This window comes from Pundamilia nyererei, unplaced genomic scaffold (genome assembly GCF_000239375.1).
Source record: "Pundamilia nyererei isolate P.nyererei 1_Seehausen unplaced genomic scaffold, PunNye1.0 scaffold00144, whole genome shotgun sequence".
NCBI classification, from domain to species: domain Eukaryota; kingdom Metazoa; phylum Chordata; class Actinopteri; order Cichliformes; family Cichlidae; genus Pundamilia; species Pundamilia nyererei.
In genome coordinates this window covers 531,356-557,816 of record NW_005187545.1, presented here as the reverse complement: position 1 = coordinate 557,816, position 26,461 = coordinate 531,356, and the positions used below count along the sequence as shown (strand labels likewise).

The following is a 26,461-nucleotide window of genomic DNA, read 5'->3' as shown; positions in this document are numbered from 1 at the left end:
TTCTCTTCTCTTCTCTTCTCTTCTCTTCTCTTCTCTTCTCTTCTCTTCTCTTCTCTTCTCTTCTCTTCTCTTCTCTTCTCTTCTCTTCTCTTCTAACAAAGTGCTCCACTGTTTTGCTTCTGGCTCGTTTTGTGTAGGCGGGAGGCTCAGCTGCAGCTCTGTGGTCAGTGTAGACTGTGAAGCTTCTGCTCTGTAACTCTTAAAAAAGTTGATATCAAACAAAATAACTGATTCTAGATCAGTGAACTGAAGCACTGAGTCGCCCCGCAGCCGAGTGACATTCATGCAGTTAAATCTCCGCTCTTGTTTCTTTCTTTCTTGCTGATCTGTTTTCTGTCCTTGCAGGTCTAGACTGCTGGTTTTGAGGATGTTGTCAATGGGGCAGATCAGTTGGTGTTTGTGGGCTCCACTGGTGTTACTGGCCCTTGTTTCCTATTACCCCAGTAAGGCACAGGGTCAAGGTAAGTGGTATTCCTCTTCTCCAATTCCCCTTGCTGTCTCATTTCTCTTATCCCCCCGATCAGGTCACCCCATCCAATCCCCTTACTCTTACCTGTTTGAACTCCACTATATCCACATACCCCCCCCTCCCCCCTCTGCTTTCTCATCCTCCGCCTTTCTTCCCTCATCACCCCCTTCATCATCTCGCTGTTTGGCGTGCGGGCTCAGTCCAATCACATCATGCTCTAGTTCATATCACCTTCATATCATCATGCCGACTTACCCTGGCAGCATGGCAACACTTGCCACCCCGTTGCTGATGCTGCCGCGCTTCAGAGAGGCTTTAATAAAAGCGTAATAGTGCGCTTCACGCTGGGATGATTTGCTGCACAATGTGCTGCTCAGTATATAACACTCCAGTGTGCTTTGCAATTATCTTCACCTCAGCAAACCTGAGTTTCATCAAAATGTGCATTGTTGTCTGATTTGTGCCATATTTTTGATCACATTAAGTATCTGGATAGCATCCACTTGAACATGGGTTATTATCATCATTATGAGGATATATCAGCACATTTGTGTTAAAATGAAATAGTGTGTGTTTTTGAATGATACCGAGACTCTTCCTGCTGGCCCTCCCCAATATTTGTTGATACGTTTACTTTATTGGCTTCAGGGAAACAAACAGAAAGAAAGTTTCCACAGGACTCTTCACTGTCATGTGAAAACTAAGTACACAACAGGAATTAAGATGGTAAATATCATCAAGGTCCTGCTAACCAAATACATTTCATTAAGTGACTATCAGGAAGTCTGAGCACCTTTATAAAAGCAGAAGCTTTGGCAGTTGGCTGGTCTGGAGCAATCAGTCTCACAATCTTCCAAGTAAATTCACCCCAAAGTCCAACTGTGCAATTCTCAAAGAAACTGCAAAAAAACCCCAAAACAAACAGAACAACAACAACAAAAAAGTTTCAGTTTTCGTTGCATCTGAACGAACCACAACACTTCTGTAACAACGTCCTTTTGACATACCAGCACACCACCTCATACCACCTCTGAAGCACGGTGGTGGAGGGGTGAGGATTTTGGTTTGTTTTAGGAGATGGGAAGCCTGCAGTCACTGAGCTGTATACCAAAGTATTCTAGAGTCAAATGTGAGGCCGTCTGTCCGACAGCTTAAGCATAAAAATGGGTCATGAAAAAAGACAATGATGCAAAGCAGCAGATATCTAACAGAATGAGTGAAAAAAATAGTTTGCTGCTAACGGTGGTTCTACAGCTGTTGAATCGCCGGGTGTACTTTGTTTTTCACACGACTCTGTGTGGTCCTGTGAAAACGTTTTCACATGTGTATAAAAAAGCCAGTCCTTTTCAATTAGGTTATTCATGTTGTGCTACTTCATTGGTATTCAGATGGTAAATATAACCATCTGATATCTCCTCTACGGCTGTAGGATGCATTACTGGTAAATTTCAGCTTATTATAACTAATGGATCCAGAGGCTCTATACTCAGTCTTATGGATGCAGTGATTGAGTGTCTGTGTGTGTGTGCACCTGTGTGTGTGTTTAAGTGGATCTTGTGCATAAGTTGGCTCTGTTTATGAGTATTTAGCAAGCTTGTACAGATGGTCAGACCTTTCACGATCAAGATAGTGATCATATTCAAATGACCCTGAGGGAAGATGAAATATTTAGTTGAATGTTCTTTGTTTGTGTGCGTGTGTGCTCGCGCGTGTGTGTGTGTATGGGTGAGCCGCTCATATTCCTTCCAGGTTGTGACGTTCAAAATTCATTAGCCACATCTGTCAAAATCCATTTATCGATCTGTTTTGTACAGCTGCGTTAAAAGAATTCCACCTTAAACATGCGTCAATCACTGGGTGGTGTTCCAGAGGTTACATAGCTTTTGCTTAAAGCTAATCTTTTAAAACTGGATCTGATTAGCACGTGGCTATTTGTGTCTGACCATTGGGAATCCCTAATAAATAGCAACTACTTTAAAATGAAAACAGGAATTTTGCCGATAAGTTGTCACTCGTTTCTCTTATGCTCTCTTTCTCCCACACCTTCTCCGTCACCCTTCTCTGTATGTTTATCGTTATGTCAGCCTCACCCATTCCCCACCGCTGCCTCTTTTTATCAAAGACCTTTCTCTGCACTGTCGATAGTTCCATAGGTCATATTTTTCACTGCAGACGGACAGAAATAAGAGGTGAGACAGAAGTGGGACACAATTAATTTGATGCCAGTGAACCACAGCAGAACATGGACGACCTCCCAGACACTACAGGACTATGCCCTGTTCAATCCCTTCATTAGGGAGCATGTGATAGCCATTAATTTTGTGCCCAGTCTGTCCCTGTAAGCTGCAACATCTGGTCAGAGGGGATTTTAGCTTGAGGATTAGCATGTGCCCTTCCCATGCAGGATGTCTGTATGTACAGAGCAACTGTCTGGATATTGTCAGGAAGTCCCTTTAACGAGGGCACCGGTTAAGAATTATAGAAAATTATTGAGTATTTAACAGTGTCTGTGAAGGTTCTCAGTCATCCAGGTCATCGTAGTCAAAGGAGCTTGCAAAGAAAAACGTCTGGACTTCTTTAAGTTGCTTGAATAATCCAGTTTTGAGATCCCTTCCCAGACGCCTTAACGCCCACTCACATCCTGGGCCATCTGACCTCAGGAATTCGCATGATAAAGTGGGGCCAGGTTTCACAATGAACTCACCCGAAACTCTGGCTGATTGGGACCCACACCCAGTTTCACACCTTGGCTCAGGCGATTAGAGGATCATCAGGGGTCCTTTTGTCCCTCTGTGGGGGGAAACTCCCACTAGGTTTATATCTGGGACTCTCCACCATTTGACCTTAGAACTGAAGAAGCTTCTCGGATGAGAGGTGAAACGTCTTCAAGCAACTTAAAGAAGTCCAGACGCTTTTCTTTGCAAGCTCCTTTGAGTATTTAACAGTATTATCAGAAAATAATACTCTAATCTCATTGTTGCTTAATATTAGTTTATTCTTTTGGAATAAAACAAAACTAATATCAGTGATTGTATAGCTTGTTTTTGTATTTTAAAAAAGTTTTTCTGAGACCAATGAAATGACAGCTTACCGCTGAAACTGATATGATGTAAATTATGTACTCATGATTTTTTAGTCTGCTACAAGTCTGCTCCAAAAATATGCTTATTGTAAGATTTGTATCCAGTGAATACCCAATAAGAGTTAAGTGTCACATGTGTTGTCCAGATGTAGGCTCACTCTGTACTTACTGGTAACATTAACATTAAATTGATGATGTCTGTAAAGCAATATTGTTTTTTAGTTCATTTTTAGCTGAAGTAGATGTCTTTAGTTTTGCAAGTATTTGTAAATTAACCAGTTGATTTGATAAATAGAAACTTTGTGCTACTGTTTGCATTATAAAGGACAGTTAGAGAATTTGTATGGCACTGTGCTTGAGCCAGGAAATACGCTATATAAGGTATATAAAACAGAGATGTGCAATTCTAATCAGCTTGAAAGTCAACATTTGCTATGATCACCTTTAGTCCTCAACACAGCCTCTCTCAGGAAAACTTTCTAGTAGATTCTTTAAGTACAGTATTGTTCACAGATGGCTGTAGACACTCAGTGTTGCACTTCTCTCCTGACCTCCTCTGAACATATTGATGATAATTTGAATAAAAAATTTCAGATTTGGATTCATCACTCCATCAGACCCATTGCCACTGATTTTCAGTCCAGTTGTTGTGTAATTTGGCACACCTCATCCTGTTCTTCCTGTCCGCCTTCATTATGAATGGCTTCTTGACAGCCATTCATCCACTGAGACCATTTTTGATGAGGCTTTAGTGAACAGTAGATGGATCTACTCAAGGGCCAGGTGCATCTCTTTCAGATATTTCTTAAAAGACAGAACTTTCAGATACTTTTTATCTGCTGTAAATAGTTTTTTAGGCCAGCTGCTTTTTCTTTTGTCCTCCTCTTGTCCAAAGTACTCAGGTTTTTCGAGGAGAAATGTACACTGTGCCACCATATGCCAAGTTTTCAGCTCTTTAAATCACCTTGTTGGTGCTAAAACACTCATTTATTTTGTCAAACTGTGTTATCTTTTGCAAAAATATGGGAAACTAATTGTGTTCTTGTAACAGAGTGTTTATAACAAAGACACAATTTAAAATACACAACATCGGTTCATCTATCTCACGCATCCATCCATTCATCCATCCCCTTCTGCTTAACCAGTTGAGGGTCACGAGGGGCTGGGGTCTCTCCCAGCTATCACAGGGTGAGAGGCGGGATATACCCAGGACAAGTTGCTCAAGAGTTTCACAAAGTACTGTGTCATAGTCAAGATGTTTCATTATAAGCTCAAGATATTAACTATGTGGTAGCACTAAAGGAAAACAAACAAGATCATCCAAAACATCTGAGTTTCTCCTCACAGGACCATAAATATTGTTCTCACTGTTTTGTGGCAGTCTGTCCAACAGTTTTGGTGACCACTTCATTTCTCTAAATGACCACTGGCCCTGCTGCTAAGTAAGTCTGAAAATCGGAGAGAAATTTAACCTGAACTAATCCTTCAGGACAAGATAAATCTCTCTCACAGACATTGTCATCCGGTATTGAGCTGAAAGATGTCCTCTTGATGGCATACTGTTTCCTAGTGGTTAATGTATGTTTTTAGGATTTACAGATTTATGCTCATCCGTCGGACTTGCAAAGAGCATCTGATACTATTTCTAATGAAGAAAGGCAGAAGTGTGCAACAAAGCACATTACGGTTGTTGTTGTTGTTTTGTTTTTCTGGCCTTCTTTTTTCTCTTTGACCTTGAGATGTGACAAAAAGGGAAATGTAAATTTTATTTTCTGCTCCAACTAAGACGATGCCAGCCACGACCTGACACTGAGAAGATGCTTCCAGTACAGCAAAAGCAGAATAGATGGAGGAAAGATGGTGGTGATGGTGGATGTCTGCCATGATTAAATCTGAACTCTGACCTCATTTTAGAACAAATAGGAATAATTGCCAGTCGAGCATTTATTCATTATATTCAGTCGTGGATGGGTGAGCCAGTCATTGTAAAGGTGCTTGTGTGGAGGGGTTCTCTGCATGTGTGTGTGTGTTAGAGGGCAGCCTGGTGAATTAGTATGAGTGAAAGTGCGGGCCAATAATTTCAGTTATAATGAACAGGGAGAGAAGCCAATGATGAGAAATCATTTATTCATAAACAAAAAATGAGGATGAGATGGAACAACCTGTTTTGAATTTAAAAAACTGTTAAATTATCTGAACCAATGCCGCTGTCACCCTGTCACTCTGCTGCGGCTGCTGCTGATGGTAATCCAGCTTGTCATAATCATCACCCACTTTAGACTAAATGGAGCATTGGATTGTAGGAGATGTGACTCGCTGGAGTTTTTCTAATTTTACCCCCTCGTTACCGACAGAGCACGTAGATCATATTCCGTGATTGTACATAAATAAATTGTAATTGCATCTTAATTTGAATTAATGAGGATTTTTCTTCTTTTGGTGGTCTGTGTGTATACACTACATATTCAGGTGACTTCCTGCATCTGCTAAATTACTTACATAAGATAAGATACTCACATACTGCGGTCTGTAAATGAGGTCCTGCTTTGACAGAAATAATATGATGTTGTTATAATGTTTAAAAAACACCACTAGTTTGATAAAAACCAAGCAAACAACTTAGTTTCATTGAATCGCCTCTATTTCTTCACTCAAATCAAAATCTTGTGAATACAAACGCTATGTTTTACAGTTCTAATAAAGTACACTGCAGTGTGCTCATACTGTGAGTTGGGCTCCGTTAGCGGGACACAAGCAGAAAAATAATGGAGAAACTCAGCTGAGGGAAAATTATTTACTGTTATTTCACTTTTTTATTTTTAATGGCTGATCAAATTTAAGCTTTTTTTGTTGTAGCGTTTAAAAACCACTGCCTTCACAAGTTATTGTGGACTGCAGCAGATAATTGCAGTAGTTTGAGTAATTATAATAATTTCAACTTCATTTACCAAAAAAAAAAAAAAAGAACATCTTCTGTGCAAAGCTTGTTTTTTTTAATTCAAGTCAAAGTCACTGCTGAACTCTAGAGTCGTGTTTTATTTAGGGACTGTGTGAAATGACACCACGGTCCTGGATTTTTGTTATATATTCATGGGGTTTCTGTCCTGGTGCATTCGTTCTTTCCTTGTCTTTGCCTCTTTCTGTCTCATGCATTTACACTTGTTTATGGTTTTTAACCTCGGAAGCTTGTTTACACCACTGAATAATAATAATGATTAAAAAAAATACCATTCAAAAATAAAAATTCCAGGTTTTTACCTCAAAATTTTGACTTAACTCAAACCTGAAAGTTGTTTTTTCAGAAGTTAAATGGACTGTTTCTTAGAGCACCCTTCTGTTCAGTTTTGAACACTCAGACCACTTTCATGTACAATGCGGGTTCACCCAGTCACACACAAAGCACTTTTATTTGACACTCACCGCTGGATGCATTGCAGCCAACTCAGGGTTCAGTTTCCTTTGCAAGGATTCTTCAACAGCAGGAGCTGGGGATCGAACCGCCAACCTTCCAGTTGGTACCTAACTCTAAATTTTTAGATAATCCCAAATGTTGAGATTTTGAGATAATAACCTGAAATTTTGCAAAAAAACAAAACAAAAGAAATGCTTCCATATTCACATCTCACCTCTTGTTGCTGGTTGACACTAGTTCTAGTTCTTAATTAAAACCAGACATGATTAGAATAGTCATCAGATTTCAAGGGCAGGTGCTAATTTTTGGACTGCCACTCTTTTCACCAACATTGCTGAAACTGGGCTCATATGAATGCAATTATCAAAAGTCAAATCTTGTATCTTGTCTTTTTTTGGCCTTTTGACCCTAATTCTGAGCTTGGATTTAAATAGCTGCAAAGCAACATACAGTGGGATGCAAAAGTGTGGGCAACCTTGTTAATAGTCATTATTTCCCTGTATAAATCGTTGGTTGTTACAATAAAAATGTCAGTTAAATATATCATATAGGAGACACACACAGTGATATTTGAGAAATGAAATGAAGTTTATTGGATTTACAGAAAGTGTGCAAAAATTGTTTAAAACAAATCAGGCAGGTGCATACATTTGGGCACTGTTGCCATTTTATTGATTCCAAAACCTTTAGAACTAATTATTGGAACTCAAATTGGCTTGGTAAGCTCAGTGACCCCTGACCTACATACACAGGTGAATCCAATAATAAGCAGAGAAAGCTGAGATTTAAGCTGTCTGCTTCCACAGTTAGGAGCATATCGAGAAAATGGAAGACCACAAGCTCAGTTCAAGTTAAGGCTACTAGAGTTCATTCTGGAGTCTAGAAGAAACTAGAGATGTTTTGTAAAGAGGAATGGTCCAAAATACCTTCAACCACAATCCAGACTCATTGGAACCTACAGGAAGCGATTAGAGGCTGTAATTTCTGCAAAAGGCGGATCTACTAAATATTGATTTCATTTCTTTTTTTGTGGTGCCCAAATTTATGCACCTGCCTGATTTTGTATAAACAATTATTGCACACTTTCTGTAAATCCAATAAACTTCATTTCACTTTTCAAATATCACTGTGTGTGTCTCCAGTATGATATATTTAACTGACATTTTTTATTGTAACAACCAACGATTTATACAGGAAAGTAATGACTATTAACAAGGTTGCCCAAACTTTTGCATCCCACTGTTTTTGTATACACACACATATATATGAATCTAGCTCACAGTCTAAAGTGCTTTGAGTGGTCATTTTAATGTAATTACATTACATCTAAAGCACGTGCACCTTTGTAACAGTGACAAGCTCTTTTTATATCTGGCCTCAGCACATCACAGTCCATCATAAAGCACATTTGATCTCTAGAAGAAGAAACACCAACAAAAAAAAAATCCTTGACCAGTGTGGTTTAGTGGTAGTGATATGAAAATGTTTTGTTTGCATCTTTATTCATTTATTGTTATTTATTGGCCCATCTGTCCTCATGTGACAAAGCATTTTTTATTACAAGCTGCCCCTGCCTTAATCTCCTCAGGACCTGAAGTCCTCGTGTGAACATTACATTTTGGCTTTTCTGCACCTTACACTTCATTCCACTCAATAAAGCATTTTGCAGTCTGTTAAACAATTCTGACTTTCTTGTCATGCTGTAAAAGAAACCAGTTATCCCCCCAGAGGAGGAAAAAGAAAAATCTGTTGAAGACGATGCTTACTTTAATGTTTGTCACGTCCAAGGAGAAATAAGAGCTCAGCTCTTAGGAGGTTAAAGTTTATCAGCTACTCATTACATTATCTTTGCAACAGATGTGACACAATACTCTATATAATCATAATATTGACTGTTACTGATGTTAGGCAGATATACTGAGCCCTAATTTCCTTTGTTTAACGTGACAAATACAATATTAGTAATAGATTCGTGGGTGAATTAGACCAAATTATTCCTGCAAAATACATTTTATTTTATGTTGCGTTGCACTTAACACTTCTCTGGGTTTTGAACATGTCGGCGTCAGTGTAATAAACTCCAGAATTTAATATTTCCTTCCTGTTTAATGTCAGTCATCTGCTGCAGAATTTACCCGACTGAGTATTTCATGGTGATATTTTTTTCACAGATGGTTGGCAAGTATGTGGAATATTATGGCTTCTTTCACCAGACTGCACATGGGGACAGATTTTTCAACAGACTCTTAATATTCAACCGACTTAAAGAGAGATTTTACACTCTGTCTCTCTCTCATACACACACACACACACACACAATGCAGTAGAGAGATGAGGCATGAAGCAAAAAGGCATCCATTACACAGGTAAGCAAAGAGAGAAAGAAGGGGTGTGAGTTGCTAAAACGCTCATAAAGGAGGGGGAAACGAGCAAACATGCTTAAATAACTTCATAAAAGAGCAGAATATAAGTGAAGAGGAGAGGTACAAGGATGTTAAACTGGAGGATAAGAAGAGAAGGTGTGATGAAACTTTTTTTTAAAAAAAGGAGCCACAGTGATTTTGGGTTAAGTGTTACATCAGTGAACAGAGTAGTTTACGTGCAAAACGAGACGCCGACCACATTGAAGGATGCATGCTGTGGTGCTGAATAGACACACACACACACACACACACACACACACACACACACACACACACACACACACACTCCTACACTTCCCCTGATCTCTCTCATGTACAGCACAGTAGCTATCTTATGGTGACATCGCAAGCCAACAGTTGTCGTACATAAATCCTGAGTAGTGAAGGCCTGAACACTCAAAGTGGAGCCTATAGGTTTTCTGTAAAAAGGAAAGCAGCAACTTAAAAGAAGGAAGACTAAACTTAAAGAGAGTCCAGGAATGAAGATAAAAGGGAAAGAAAGAAAGAGAGAGGAAGTAACAAGGTACTGTCAACTTAAGAAGAGGGTAAAAGTGGAAAGTAGGGGACAAAGAAAGGAAAAGAAATGGATAGGGACAAAAATGATGAGAAAATTAAAGAAATGAGAGGCTAAGAGGGGGTAAAGAGGAGACAGAGATGGAGGGAAAGGGGATGGTTGGCAATGAAAATAGAGATTGACAAAAAGCAGAAATCTCAGAGAAGACAAAGGAAAGACATGAGATGAAACAGAGCATAAAGAAAAGAGAGATGAATGGAAGTCGGATAGAGAGATTGTTGAGCACGGAAGAGAGAAGGGAAGAGAGAGCACAGGAGAGAAGCTGGATGAAATTAAGCCAACACAGAGTGGACGGTGAGCCAAATCAGAAGATGGGAAGAAAAGCAGAGGAAGTTTGAAACGGAGACAAGAGCTGAGTGAGAAGATGAAGTGAAGCAGAGGATTGGACAGCAAGCATTTACTCATCTACCAGGAATCCCTGCTAGCTTTCAGCACTCCTAATCCTGGGAAGAGTCATCTCTTCTGAAACTGAGGCATCAAGCTGTGCTTGTATCGCTGGAACACAGATAATGCCAGTTCATACTGGGCCTCCAGTTAAAAGATTTTTCTAGTCCAGGCTTCCCACCGAGTCGGGAGATTACTCAAGTTCAACCTTGAAATTGGAACTTGTGAATTAAGGTTCAACGGCACGAGGAGAACATGTTAAATATTGTTTCTTCAAAGCGGGTATCATTTTCACACTGGGGGGGTTTTCATTGAGGCCTCAGTGATTCAGACTATTTACCGAAGCAAAATTTTGTTGCTATGCAGAAGTCGTGAAGCTTTTGCCAAAGGTTTGGAGGAGCATTTACTACCTGCCAAAAAGCTCCTGCGAGTAGCTGTTGGGGGCTGGCTAATTCCAGTGGTGTAACTCTTTCAGATAAATTACTCTGGGCTGCGTAATACACCATTGTGTTATAGATGGGTATGCACTGTGCAAGTCCAGGGCAGGTCTAGTATTTCCGCAGAGTATTTTATTGTGAGATACAGAGCGTGGATGTGTAATGTGTTCCACGAAAGCATCTTAGATTTAGAGAGGCAGTGCAGAATGTGGAGCTCTTGGATGATATTTACAGCTGTACGGGGATAAACAAGAACAGGCGTGTCGGTTTTTTGAAGGGTAATTTATATCAGAGAACTCTGTATCCTGTCAGCATCCACAGCATTTGTGTCCATATTCATTAATCATGGTTGCTGTCTCTGGTATTGCCTCCTACTTAAAGATCTTGACAATCATTCTGAAGGGTTACAGTTGGATCATTTAGATTTTACATTGTCTTATTTTTTATTATTCACTGTGTGTATGCGTTTTCATTGACATGCCAAGCAAAAATCCAGACATTCAACGCAATTGTCACCACATTATTAGTACCCCTGTCTGCCAACTCATTTCACCTACTATCAGGCGCACTAAACAATACCAAAGTCATAACCTACTCAGCTCTATCACTCGCTTAAATTATTCATAGATTCTCATTGTGTTGTGTAATTACACACTTCCATCCCATGCATTCTGAGGATGGGTGGTGAGATTTAAGAAAAGCAGCACAAAAAAGGTGAGACTGTGATGTGTTGCAGAACAATCGCGCTGCATCAGAAGATCTCCCGATGACAAGTTCGAGAAGTCGTCCTTGTTTGAGACTGGTTTCTGTTTCTTTTTTGGCTTCTCTAAAAGTCGAGGCTTGATTTTACATTTGTGAGGTAATGCCATGACTAACATTTTAAAGTTGTTTGGAAGGGAGGGCTGATGTTGGTTTTGATGAGTTGGACTTTAAGAGGAAAGTGTTTACTTCAAGAAGATGCACGGGTGTATAGAAATTTCATGGTGCGCGACTGAAGATTACACAGAACGTCAAGACATTTCAACATGAGGCCATTAACCAAGCTGAGCACCGCGGGTCTGATGTTGTCACCTTTATTATAACATCAATTTATATGATACAGTGCCTTTTTTGTAATGGCGTTAATGGGATTTTCCATTTAGACGGTTGGAAGTCTGTCCTCACCTCTGAGTGGAAATCCTGAACAGCATGTCTCAGATTTGTCAGTGCATTATCCCCTGCTTTTGACTTTCTCCTTCATGCCTAATGCAAGCTCTTCACATGTTCACACTCACTATTGTGACTTATTATAGGCTACAGTCCCTGTAGACTGAAAGATTATTTGGGTGTGCAGTTAAAATATGAAGCCATTCAAGCGTTATTACTGCTTGAAGGGATACTTTGACATGTAACATTTTATGTAAAGCTCTTTTTCTTCCAGTGGTAAAAAACTTTCAGGCTTTCTCAACAGTTTCTTGATTCAAAACTTGTTCATGTGAAAAATTCACATGATCCTATTAATTACTAGATGTGAAAAAGCAAAGACCTTGCTATTTGCCTAAAATTCAGGCAAATGTGATGCCCCCTTAAGGATGCCCCCTTTTGCACCTCTGGACCGCTCCAACGTGTTGCCGTTTAAGTTCGTCTTTCATGTATGCCCCTGGATATATGTTTGCTCTTCACACAATACTTATGTTCTAAATAGGCCCAGTTTTCAGTCAGGATGGGAGCTGGGGTTCTGCCAAAGAGCTGTTTTTAGACGAGGAGTTTCCAAAGCCCAAAAGCCGTGCATTAGGTTGGGAGTATGACCAAGAGGATGATAGTCATGTTTTTGACATTCCCTGTGATGTGCATTACAAATTTGTCCTTCCTGGGGTCAAACTGTTGATGCATAGTTCTGCTAACTTGTAGATCTGGCCCCCTGCAACATTACTCTCTTCTCCAAAGTGAAATTCAGCTTCTTGACTCCAGAATGAACTGCACAAGTGCAGATCAGAGCTTCCACGGAGTGATCTAAAGACTACCTATAACGGGACACCGGCCAAGCGCAATTTGACTTTCATGGGTGGAACTTTATGATTTCATACTGTTTTCATTCAGCACCTTTTTGTTCATATATTTGTCATTGTTAAAGTTTCAGTTGTTTCCTTTTCCCAACAAACTGCCTTTTTTAAAAGACATAATTTATTGACTGAAAAATGGATCCACTTCTCAAGGAAGCGTGACAAAAACGCGTGTGCTGGGCTTACATCTTTTGTATTAACACTAGCAAAGAATAATATACCAAAAGGGTGAAACGAGGCATAAAAATTACATCCATTTTCAACTAAAGTGAATTAGTCGGATTCCTACTCATTCCTATATATCCTCATCATCATTGCCATGTTTAGAGTTTTGTTTGTTTGTTTTTCTGTTTGCCAGGGTTTTTCATAGTTTGTGTTTCCTTTCTAGTTTACCCAGTTTAGGTTATTGCTTAGTTTGCATTGTTTTTGCTCTTTTATTTTTTATTTGTACTGTTCTGCCTTAATAAACGGCTCATCATCAGTAAGTTTGAGTTTTAGATGTCTGCACCTGGGTCCACTCTTCACACTCCACACAGTTTGCCTCGGCAAACTGGGACAGAAAGGCTGCTGTCACCATTTTTAACAGGCCACAGAGCATCTGTTTTCATTGACAGAGGGCTGCAAGGGATACGATGAAAATGCCACTGTACACCAATCACTTCTCCTTTATGTATACACTATAGATTAGATAAGTGACACATATATTTGCAAAATAATTTTTTTTGCGCTGTTTCTTGTCTCTGGAGTGGTGTTTAACATAAATTGATCATAAGAAGACATTCCTCTATTTTTTTTCCTCTTTTATACTCTGCCTTATGTGGCTCTCATGGATGTAGGACCTTCAGCCCTCTCTGTATCCTTCCATGCAACCATTCATTCATTTATTTCCTGTCAAAGTCGCATCGATTTGCAGCTTTTTGTTGGCCATTCTGGATTTAACTGCTCACATATTTTTTTTCTATTTATGTTGACTGATATTTAAGACATTTTTCATTAATTTAACATGTTTTTTTGTTTGTTTCCTTTTTAATAATTCCCAAACTTCTTTGGAGCCAATTTAACTGTAAAATTGTTTTTCAGTTCCAGCTCCGAGGAAGCTGCGTTTCAAAGTGCTGAGCTCAAGCAAACTCCTGGTTTCATGGAAGGAGCCCAAAGGAGACTTTGACAGCTATCTGTTTTTCTACAAAAGTACCCCAGGTAGGATTTTTTTTTTTTTTTTTTTTACTGCACACACTCATGCACAAAAGCACATGCACGCGCACCTCTATGCCAAAAAGAAGCGGAGCTTAACTTTGAAATTTTGGAGGAAGGATCCCATTATGACTTGGATTTTCTGTCTGTCAGGAAGGATTATGTAATTTACTTCTTATCAAAGCTCCTTTGAAGGGATTACACTCTTGAGAGATATAGAGGACTCAGAGTTTGTCTTGTACCTCGGCCAAGTTTGAGACAAGGGAGAGTTTCTGCTGCGTATGTGCAGCCTGTCAGCACATTTTGAAAATGGGGCTGATAGGTACACAGGACATGATGGAGAGGTTTAGCCCAGGACAGCCAAATGTCAGCACAGGAGTCATTTTTCAGTGTTAAACTGAAACTCACTGAAAGCAGTTACAGCCATAATGGACACGTGGAATTTTCACTTTTATTTGATGCTTGTCATGAGGTGCCTGTCACAGACAGTGGCTATACTTTTGTCTCTTTTTGAGTATGCACAGTGTAATAGAAGTCTAATAGAAATCACTTGAATTACCGCTGATGTGCACCTACGTTTACAGCCATAAATCCTCCTTCACATCACTTCCCTCTTTATTGATATTGTGCTGAATACAGCAGGCAATTCTTCTGCAGCTGATGTAGAAGTGAATAAGAAGGACTGAATAAGCACTCTATAGCATAAAACCTGTTTCTTGCAAACAATACTTTTTGAAAAATGCCTCGTCTGAAATTTTTTTTGCCGCTTCCAACAATAGAACTAAAACTCAAATTTATGGTCACTTTTCTTGAAGGGAGGAGTGCAATAGTAGCTCACTGGCATTTAACAAATTCAGTAGGAAATAAAAAAAATGTATATGATGGATAAAGCCTTTGTCAGTTGAAAAATAGCCATGAAAGCCACAGCAGCTGCCATGTTCCTGATGTCCACTCTCTTTGTTCTCTGAATCAAATGAGCTGAACTTTGTGTGAAGAATAAAACCAGATGATTTACTTTTACCTACAAAATTAATATTTTTTCCTTAATGCATATGTTCTCCTGTAATTTAAACCATTTTTATGGCACTACAAATTGTTTAAAATGTTCTACTTTTACCTTTACCCTGCTTCTTTGTCAGTCAGCTGGTATTTCCTGGATATCTGTTGAATAGCCTGCCTTTTTTCTGTTTGTACATACACATACTCGTGTGATAGTTATTAGACCCAGATGTCCATATTTAATCTTTTAAATCTCAGCGGACATGAAGCCAGACCCAGATGAAAAAAAGCTGAGTTTTTGTAATATTCATGCATTGGTACATAATGTGATTACTGGAAGGTTTGCTTGTTTGCTTTTTGAGCACCAAATAATACAAGTAGTGGTGGAAATCACTGGTATTCACTTACGATACAGATCTCATAATAGTAAAAAAAGTGTAATCGTCTTCACATGTGTACACATTCATATTTTAATCACATTCTTATTTGAGTAAACGAGTTTAAATTAGCCCTTTGAAGTGGTACAAAAAATACAGGTAGCCTACCCAGCTGCAAAAGGTGCTTCTACAAATTCTTAAACAATTTCAGAGTAATGTCCCTCAATGTAAAACAACAGCATATACTCCTGTCCAGCTGATGTCTTTTTTTCAGGAAACACCTTGCATATTTCAGCAAGACAATGCTAAACCACCAACTACATCTATTACAACAGCATGGCTTCATGGTAGAAGAGTCAGGGTGCTGAACTGGCCTACCTGCAGTCAAGACCTTTAAATAAAAACATTTGGTGCATCATGAAACCAAAAAAAACCCAACAACAACAAGGAAGACCCAGGACTGTTGAGCAGCTGGAATCTTATATAGGACAAGAACGGGGCATTTTTACTCCCCCAAAAGTCTAGCAGCTGCGCTCTTCACTTCCCAGGATTTCACTGACTTTTCTTAAAGGAAGACAGGATACGATACAGTTGTAAACATGGCCCTGTACCAACTTTTCTAGTGTTGGGATTGGGCCATGGGGTGTATTCCTGCCATCAAATTCAAAATGAGCTAATTATGCTTTTTAAAATTTTACAAACTCCTTTTCTGAGTTTAGACATTTGATATTGTCGTAATAAGCTGCAGGACTCAGCTCAGGACAGAAAGAATTAACTAAAAGAGGCAGCTCGCAGTTTCTGTAGATGAGCGGGTCCTGGAGTGTAGTCATAGTACAGTCCCGATCAAAAGTTTAAGGCCACTTGAAAAATGGCAAAAAGAAATCATATTTTACATGGTTGGATCTTAACAAGGTTCCAAGTAGAGCTTCAACATGCAACAAGAAACAAAAGTTTGGGTCTGTATACAAGCTGATGACCCCATTGGTCAAACAGTGGATTGTGAGCTCCCGTTTTGAAACCTCGGTATGAGCATTTTCACATCATGAAACAACAACCTTACTGTTCTGAGACCAGATGTGATGAGCAAAAGCCCAAGCCGTCGGTGAAAGCACATGTTCTCTGACCATGTGGTTACCTATTACCTATCAATCAGAAGTTATTAGCCTGTGAGCATACTCTCACATCCCCCTTTCTGATGTTTAGTAGAGGTGGGACAACCAGTTTCAATCCTGATTATTTGGTAATTGATTACTTGGTATCAGGTCAAAAACAAAATGTGCAGTAATGCAGCACACTAACGACCAGAGCACCAGTCGATTTTCTATTGCCCATTTGCTGGGAGTAAGGACGCCCTCCGTTTGCGAAATGGCCTGCTGCTTGCGGCACAGGGAGGAGAGGGTGGGGTGGCGGGGGATTCTCTGGCTGGCTGGAGCGGCATCTAATAACCAACTCGCAAAATAAAATAAAATAAAAACAAAACAACAAACACGTAAACACGTAAACACCAGAGATTATGATACAGACTTATAATTTGCACAGATGTTTTTTTGAAATTCTATATGTGAAAAGTGAGCGCGAGAGCCCTCGGTGCGCCTGCTCGCTGCTGAAGACAAAGCAAACTTTATTGTCATCTCCGCTACATACAGTGCAGTATCTAGAGAGATGAGAGAACGAGGCTCCAGTTACAACAGTGCAAGTAAACAAACAATAAATATAAGAAGAATAAGAAAATATATATACACTTTCGGACCAGGGGTAAAGGGATCAATAACAATTTAACATTTATAATTTACAGTTTGCTGATTTAAAGTCTCACACACAGCCTGTCGAAAGGGGAGAGAGACCTGCTGCTTCCAAATAGAGCACATTTCATTCATAATGTTGTAAATCCAAGCCCATTATGTATTCATGATTTGAATCCTGGGTTGTGTGAAATCCCAGAAATAAACCTTAGACAAAGCGAATCTGTGAAATAAGGTGTAGGTCTATTAGGTTATGATCCTCGGGTTGGGGGATGGGTGTTCATACTGGAGTGCAAAATTAAAACCAAGATGGACAAGAAAAGTTCAAAGCCATCAGGTGCTCAGTTTAGAAAAAAGAGAAAAGAGGAGGAGGAGAAACGAGCAAAAGATACAGGTAAGCAGATGTGTCATTGGATAATAGCAGGTCATCCTGAAACAATCAGAATCAGAATACTTTATTAATCCCTAAGGAAATAATGTGGGTTACAGTTGCTCCAAGAAGAAATGGTAAAAATAGTAACAGTAACAGACTAAACTCCAAACAATACATTATGTTACAGATTGTAATATTAATTAGTCAGTGTCAATTGTTGATTTGTCCTGTTCTCATTATATGATGAATTATGATGGCTGTCCGGTAGCCGTTTGCATACTAGGCATACTCTCTCTTCATATGTGTGTGTGTATGTTTCTCTGGTGAATTTCAGTATGATTCTGGCAACAGTTTTATGTTAATGTACAATCCTTAATATGTTTTGTGTGTGTGTGTGTGTGTGTGTGTGTCCAGAGGGAGTGTTCGCCCAGGGCACCAAACAGGCTAGGACCGCCACTGCAAACATCTATCTAAAAATAAATTTCACGGAACAAACTAGAAAGATATATGCAAGTAAAGCTTAAATAACATTCAAATGCAGTTTAACTTAGAGATAACAGGCAGAGACAGAAGAGCGCAACCTAAACTATCGAAACCATTTTATTACCTCTTTGTTTATGATTTTTTTTTATTTAATCCCTCTGTGTTTTACTTTGTGTTTTATGGTCCCTTTTTGGGATGTACTCTTTCTGCACATTTTTGTCACTTTAAAAGGATTTTGTTGGCCAAGAAAGACTGCAGCAGTGTGTGTGCTGCCTGATGGTTGTACCAGTACTTATGTTAAGTAGATTACCATGAGCTCCTAGCCAACTTTCTAACGCTGAATGTTTAGAAAGTAACATAAAGCACAATTTCTTTGCCATAATCTTCAAAAATCTGCTTAATTACACTCGATAATGATAGATGATGATTTTAATGAGTTTTCCACGGCTGATGTACTTCGCTTCAAACAAATCACTTTGTGCTGTGAGAATTTGTGAGACTTGCAATGACTTTAAACGATTAATTCAACATTTTGGAGAAAAACACCTTTTTACTTTGCATAAGAGCATTAAATTGAAGGATCAATATCACTCGGGCACTGAGAATTGATCCAGGGCCTGAACATAAAAACTGAAAGCAGGTCCAAACTGTTAGCCTGGCTCAGTCTAACATTCTTCTCTAAAACTCACTACGTGGGATGATCTGTCTCACTGGGTTACAAGAAGAAATCTAAAAATGAGAATGTATGGTTTTATGGAGGGGATGTGTGCTGTAACTAATCCACAGAGATGCTGCATGTGTATGAAGCCCGGGATCAATGACAGAAATAGCTGCAACTTGTAATGCCTAATAAGATGACAGTTAGTAGGGTTATTGTCTTTTTGTAAAAATAAAAATGAAGATGTTTTGATTGCTGGGGTTACTGAGATGCTAAACTGAAGAGGCTCTTTGATCCATCGCTGTTCCCATTTAATAAGTCAGTCATTGAGGTGATCTTTGAAGGCGAAGGACTAAAAAGAAACTTTAGGAGGAGGCTCTGAGAAAAATAAGACATGAACAGTCAGTTTTCATATATAGACCAAGTCAAAGCCTTAGATTTGAGCCCTTTTGTTTGGTTGATTAATAGTAGTTTGGTTCGCGTGCACGGGCCGAGCCTCCAGTTTGTGGAGTTGATCAATGCAGTTGCCTCACCTGATCTTCAGTTGCCTTCAGAAGGATTTATCTCCTTTTTCCCAGAGGTGTCATTAGTCAGCACCCCGCAGGGACGGGCGACAGAAGAGCTGAGGAAGTGCATACACAGACACGTACTCCTTCTCTCTCTCTCTCTCTCTCTCTCTCTCTCTCTCACACACACACACACACACACACACACACACACACACACACACACACACACACACACACACACACACCTTACTGATGGCTGATTGATTGCTGGGTCAAAATTAATGTGAGGAGATAATACGACCTGTTGGCCTGATGAGGATTAACGGCTGAGGAGAGGACATGTGCGCGCACACACACACACACACACACACACACACACACACACACACACACACACACACACACACACACACACAGCGGACTGTGAGGATCAACTCTTTATTTCTGGGGCATCTGAAACTAACTCAAACCTTGATTCTGTGTCGAGAACACTAACCGTAGCGACGAAATTAAAAACAAAACAGAACTTATGCCACAGTCACACTGGGAAGAACAGAGGTCAGAGACCGCAGCACGGCTTTGTGCAATGAATATACGATCTTGTTGGTTTTTTTGAAATGGTTACTCTGAAGATGTATCAATCATTTTGATATAAAGTTAATTCAACTGTGACGAGCTGGTGAAAATCGGAGTGGATTTTTCTTCTGCTGGAAATCTGCAGTCTATATACACAGAAATAAACATTAAACAGAAATTCACAAGGTTCAGACTTACTTCAGACTTCAATCAGTGTGGATTTATAAATTAAATGCCAGTTACCTGCAAAACTTCACCAACGACCAACTAATTAAAATCACAATGTGAAAAAATTGGGGGGGAATTGCAAAAATTGGGCAACTAGTCACAAAGAGGTTGCTGTTCTATTTTTACTGGGCAATAAAGATTTAGTGCTTAACCCTTGTATGGTGTTCGGGTCTGTGAGACCCGTGTTCAGTTTTTTTCAAAAGAAAAATTAAACAATTAATTATTTTTTCACGATGTGTTGTGTCTTTCCACTCACTCCACTTGATTATAACTGATTTATTTATAACATTTTATATAAAAGAAAAACGAGAAGCACATTAATTCATAAATGTGATCTAACAAAGGTAAAGGGAAAAAATTAACCATGTTTGCTGTTCATATGTCTTGTAATTGGGATGAAGTAAACATCTGTTGAGTAATTTAACATAAAATTGTTTGATAGTGTTAATTTGGAAAGCCAAAACTCTAGCGGGTCCACCAGACCCATGAACACTGGCTGAGTAACAAAAATATGAACACCACACAAGGGTTTATTTTATCCTGCCTTCAGTGTTAGAGCGGAGTATTAGTCAGTAACTGTGCTTCATCTGCTGGTGTCTTATGGCTACATGCACTAAAGTGTTGCACCAGTGCAAACAAACTGCTGCTGCTATTTACAAAGAGAGCAAAGCGACAAGAATGTGTGTAAGAGGTGGGAACTCGGGAATGTCTGGGACTGACCCGGTTTCATATGTATTTCTGCGAGTTCCTTTCTAAAGGTGCAAAATATTGTGGAGGGAGGAGAATAGCACACAAACCAATTTACTAATGTTTGTGAGACACAACTTATTGCTTATTGTCCTGATATTTAATGCATCAAAAACATGTTCTTTATTTTTTCGCTTGATATTCAAATGAACCAACAACATCTGTGCTTAGAAAACTACACAACTTAAAACTTGCAATTCACCCATGAGTGGGATTCAGGGATCGCCAAATTTGCCAATCTGGCACTTAGAGTACTGATGTTTGTCTACCAGAGACTCAAATACATGAATTAAAGTCCCTGAGTCGAACACTCACCACTCCACTTCTTTGTCTTCTTCCCTTTCTCTGTCAGGTGGTCAGCAGAGGGAGATCATAGTATCTAAATCAGACACCAGCGTGTTGATAACAGACTACAGTCCTTCTAAAGTCTACACTTTCAGTGTTATCGCAGTCAGCGGCAACAAGCAGAGCAGACCACTTCAGGGCAGATTTAAAGGTTGGTTCATCTTGTACTCCTGCTTTATATTCTCCCAAATTTTTTTTGCCTTTCTCCTGATGACTAGTCTCCTCTTAGTGTTTTTCCTACCCTCTGCTAAACCTTACTCTGTTATGCAACTCACTCCTATTTCATCTTCTTATCCATCATTTCAGTTTTCTCTACTTTTATCCTGTCTCGACTTCTTCTCTTTCCCCTCCTCTCATTTCCTTTCCTCTTTTCTGCGTATTACCTCTCATCGTCTTTCCTCACCCTCTTCCTCCTCCGCATGTAGCCCTTTCTCTTATTGTTACTCAGCTTTGATCTGTTGCGTTACACTCTGTTTTTTCCTCTGCTGTGTCCTCGCCTGTGACTATTCTCGAGTAATGTACTACTTGGTTCGGGATATTTTATTACACTATAATGAAGGAGACCCAGATAGAAAGAAACTTTCTGAAATAACTGTTTTTAATATAATTTAAAATTATGAATTCGTTATTTTCTGCAGGTGAAAGAAATGAGAGTGACAAGACTGAGTCCCAGAGGTTCACCGATTCAGCTGCTCCTCCGAGGAACGCCAACGAGATCTCTGGAGGTAGGACAAATGTACTGTTTCCAGGAGATGAGACGATATGCAAAGTTGTCCTCACATGAAACATATAAATAAAACGACTCACGCTGATGAATTGGACTCTGCTTAAAGAGTCTCCCAGTCAGTTTCCATAGCGATGTTTGGATGAAGGATAAACAGCCACCGGGGCAGTTACATAGATCAGAAGGCCAAAAAAGTATGAGTCAGCGTGTCTGTCCGTGTTTCCCTGCATGAAGAGTTTTTATCCAACAGGTTAACAGTGAAATTTTTTGAGATGAGATGCCAAAATCATCTTTGCCTGACTGGCAAATCATTTGTGGCTGTGATTTTTTTGGGGGAATTTATTTATTTATTATTATTATTTCAGCATAACTCCTAAAGTTAGGCAAGTGACCAACAATGTTCGCCTGTGTCTGTGTGGCTGCCTGCTAACTTGAGTTCCCGCTCCCATGCAAGATGTCTGGATTTATGCGTGTTTATTCTTAAAACCGAGATGTTCTTTCAGCTGGCAGCATGGATGTCCTCATATTAAAATGCGTAATGGTTCAACCTTCTTCCTATGCAATGTAAAAGAAGACAGGGATGCATTTGTTTTCTTTATTGAGCGTATACTTGCATAGCAACTGTCCCCTGTCTGCTGATTTCTTTCCCATAACAGTGAATTCAGCTGGAAATCTCTGGCTATAGAATAATTGATTGTTGCAATTCAGTTTTCCGTGTGTGCTCGTGTAAGAAAGACGAGCGCGGTAATGTGAAGACATGAACGGTGTCAGATTTGAAACACTGTAACTGCTGCTGGTGCAATAGTTTTTTGACTTTCTTTAACGTTTTCATCACAGTTTTGTAGCCTGAAGTGTACACAAAGACAGACAGTCATTATTCAGTGGAGCCGTACTTATTATTTAAGCATACTTGCTTCAGGCTGGCTTATTGTTCGGTTTTTGTGCTGGTGATCATTTATCACAGGGCCCTAAAAGATTGAGGTTGTTTAGAAATATAAGTGTGGTTATATAGTATAGTTTAGGCGTCCAGTTTCCATTAAACTGTACAGTGTGTCATCATATTTATTGACTATAGTACATATATATTATTTAGGCGATTTACCGTGTAACTGTGTATGTGCATTTCACAGTTGCTGTTGGAGCAAGAGACCGACACGCACTCTCCAGGAGAGAATCACTGAGCAATTCATATCCATGAATACTTAATAAATTGGCTCTTGGGTGGAAAACACACTGATAGTAAATCACAGGTTTCATATTGAATGCAATCTCTAGTGGCACTTAAAGTGTCTTATTATAGTATATTAACCTGTAGAGCGAGTGGTGGAAGAGCGATGAATTCACCATAAATAATGTTTGATTGTCACATCTATATATTTCTATAGTAATATGAAAATGAGATGTATTTACATTTTTCTCATGTTACGTTTTCATTTTTGGTAAATTGCTTTTCTGTCTGCTATATCTGGCAAATAGAATTTAAACAACAACTAAAATGACAGCAACGGTATATGTCAGCAGAGACTGAGGTTGTAGCTGTTTCAATAGAAAACAAATCTAATCAAAACTGAGCATCAGAATAGGGAAGAGAGGTGATTTAAGCGATTTTGAACATGGCATTGATGTTGGTTTTCTGGTCTGAATACTTCAGAAAATGCTGATCTTCTGGGATTTGTCCACACAACCTCCTCTAGGATCAAAACGGCAACGGCAGTTCTCTGGATGAAAATATGTTGTTGATGCCAGAGGTCAGAAGAGAAAGGTCAGGCTGCTTTGAGATAATAGGAAGGCAACAGTAACTCAAATATAACCACTCATTAGAACCAAGGTGTGCAGAAGAGCACAAATACATGAAGCCTTGAAGGAGGTGGGTTAAAGCAGCAGAAGACCACACTAGGGGCCACTCCTGTCAGCTAAGAACAGGAAGCGACGCTACAGTTCGCACTGGTTCACCAAAATTGTACAAGAGAAGGTTGGAAAAATGTTGAGTCTGGATTTCTGCTGCAACATTCAGATCGTATGGTCAGAATTTGGCATGAATAACATGAAAGCATCTATCCATCCTGCCTTGTGTCTATGGTACAGGCTGCCTGTGGCTTGTAGTAGTGTGGGACATCTCGATCCCACAATATTCAATGTTCAGGTGTGGAGAATATCTTAGTGGAAGACTAGCTGAGAATCGTTTGAATAAGAAAGCCTACCTGTCCACGGTGTACCCATCTTCTGGTGGCTGTTTCCGGCAAGATAGCGGACAATGTCAGAAAGCTCGAATCATCTCAAAGGTTTTTGAACGCGACAATGAGTTCAGTGTACTCAAATTGCCCCCACGGTCACCATCTCAATCCAATATAGCACCTCTAAAATGTGTTGGAATAGGAGATTCACAAACAGCTGACTAATCTACAGCACCTTGTTATATCTGTAACATGAAGAATTAGTGAATTTCTGAAAATAAGTCCAGCCTGATACTAGCAATACATAACTGATACTAGCAATACGTAACTAGTATCAGGCTGAGTTTCCCAAAAATACTCTATGTGAGCTTGCTTGGTGAATTTGCCTGCAGTCAACCCAAACCACACATGCACACACACAGGTTTAGATCTTTGATGTTATTCCTCTTTGTTTCTCTCGTGCTGTCCTCCCCCTCCGCTCCTCTTCTCCTTCCTATCGGTAGGCAAATTAGAAAGCTTACTTCAGTTTGCTGTTATCAGAACCACTCGCCATTCGCTCCCCTAGAGGTGACCTTGATTGGTGTTCTGCCTCCTACCTGTTGGGGATTATAATAATATCCTGCTGTGCTTCAGTCGTATTTGTGAAAGTGTGTGTTGGTGTTTGCATCTTTGTGTACTGTAGTGATGATAATGGGTAACTGTGGGTCAATAAAGGAGGCCCTTTCATGTACCGTAACACGTAACGGTGTCTTTCTTTTCCTCTCTATCAGGCTCAGTGTGTGTGTGTCTTCTACTGTCCTCTATCGTGATAATAACAATGAAATATCAAGCTCCAAAGAGATGGCGCTGCACGATGCATTAGAAAGTGTGTTTCTGTGTGTGTGCAGCACTTTGTTCCAGAGTAGTAATCAGTTTGCTTCCTGTTAGGGTGGGTTGTTTACAAAAACTTTTATTAAGAGCTCGCACATAATCCCATCTCTACATCCCGAATGTATGTGTTCCAGACATCAGACAGGTTGGTTATTTCTTTGCACTCGAGCCAGCTGTGTGTACAATTTATGAGTGTATGTTGCATTTAAGCTTGATGTTTAGTAAATACGTCAGACACTGTTAAGCATCTCTACTTGGAAAACCAAGTTGGACAGTATGACAAGTACCACAACAACTCTTTTTGTGAACATTATTACGACGATGCATTGAAGTTGGGCAGCAGAGCTACTTCGGCCAACCTAAAAATGTACAAACGACTTAACCATATCTTGCAGACTGTAAGCACAGGCTCCTCTGCACTAAATACAGACTTTGTTCTTTCCAGGAGCTTTGAATGAAACAAATTTTCTGTCTGCTCTTGGGGTGTCATTGACTGTCTCTGGCTCTGAGCAACAGCAGAGGCTTTTAAAGGAGATTTTACCTTGGTTTGTACCTCGGTTTGTAGTTTGGAGTCTGTCCATGTCAGTCATTTGTAGGCCTGCACCCCTTAAAAGCTGATGACTCAGATCATTGGTCAGGGACTTAAAGCCTTTTTTTTTTCTACAGCCTCTAAATCAACCCACTGGATTCTGCTACTCGCTGCTGGAAGATGTGAAGAGATTTTGTTTTCTCCTTGAATATCCGTTTCTAAGTTGAAGACTCTTTTGCTTTTTATCCCTTCTTTTTTTTTTCTTTAGTGGCATCATCTGTAGGGAAAAGCAGCAAAAATAAAAACTAATTTTCATAACAAACTGTGATGGAGCAAGGGCAGCTGAGTCAGGTGTTATATTATTTGGTAAAAATCAGTGGAGCTGTTCAGTAATGTCAGCGAGGTCGTAACTGTGAAGCCTAATTGCATTAGGCATCATTCCCAAACTCCTATAATTACTTTTGAAACATCTGACATTTGATCATTTCTTTTTACAAGCAATAATTATAGCACGTGTGACGCTTTTATCATTACACTGCTCCAAAGAAAGTGTTTGTTTGTTTTTATCTATAACTATGAAGGCAAGAAGAGAGGCAGTAAATAAGTGAAATAGAAAATATACATACATACAAGTCAATCAGACATTTGGTTAAGTGACAGAAAAAGGGCTTAACTGTGTGAACTACACGCATGGGTGCAGTGATGTCGCAGTACTCTGCTCTTCTCGTGAATTACTTTATGTCTGGGAAAAAAAAGTTTGTTTTCAGGACAAAACTACTTTAAACGAGGTAGCAGTCTCATTGCTCTTCCCACCAGCTAAAAATGAAAAAAAAAAAATTATATTCACATTTGTCTCTGGAATACAGTTCTCTAAGAAATCTTTGTTGTGAATCTCCTTGTGTTAACATAAGGATGGATGGAAACGAGATGAGGGAAAAAAGGACAGATGAGGTACAACAGCAGCTCATAAAGTCTATAAATTATTCCAAAGCTAATGACACTGAATGAAAAAAACATATTCAGCTCCTTGTCAGCAGGAGCTGCAAACGGAGTTTGTCAGACATTTAGTTTCCACTTGTATCGGACAGTTTTATCTTTGCCAGCAAAAAAAAA

At 39.5% G+C, this 26,461-nt stretch overlaps 1 protein-coding gene across 1 annotated transcript in view; it reads left to right on the top strand.

The window, feature by feature from the left end:
- The window catches only part of col14a1a (collagen, type XIV, alpha 1a), a 151,839-nt gene that overhangs the window by 1,676 nt on the left and 123,702 nt on the right, over positions 1 to 26,461 (top strand). Inside the window, exons 2-5 of the mRNA XM_013913665.1 lie at positions 346 to 461; positions 13,904 to 14,020; positions 21,059 to 21,202; positions 21,690 to 21,776. Coding sequence (XP_013769119.1) covers positions 368 to 461; positions 13,904 to 14,020; positions 21,059 to 21,202; positions 21,690 to 21,776 — 442 coding nt within the window. The 5' untranslated portion in view covers positions 346 to 367. The remainder of the gene's footprint in view (positions 1 to 345; positions 462 to 13,903; positions 14,021 to 21,058; positions 21,203 to 21,689; positions 21,777 to 26,461) is intronic.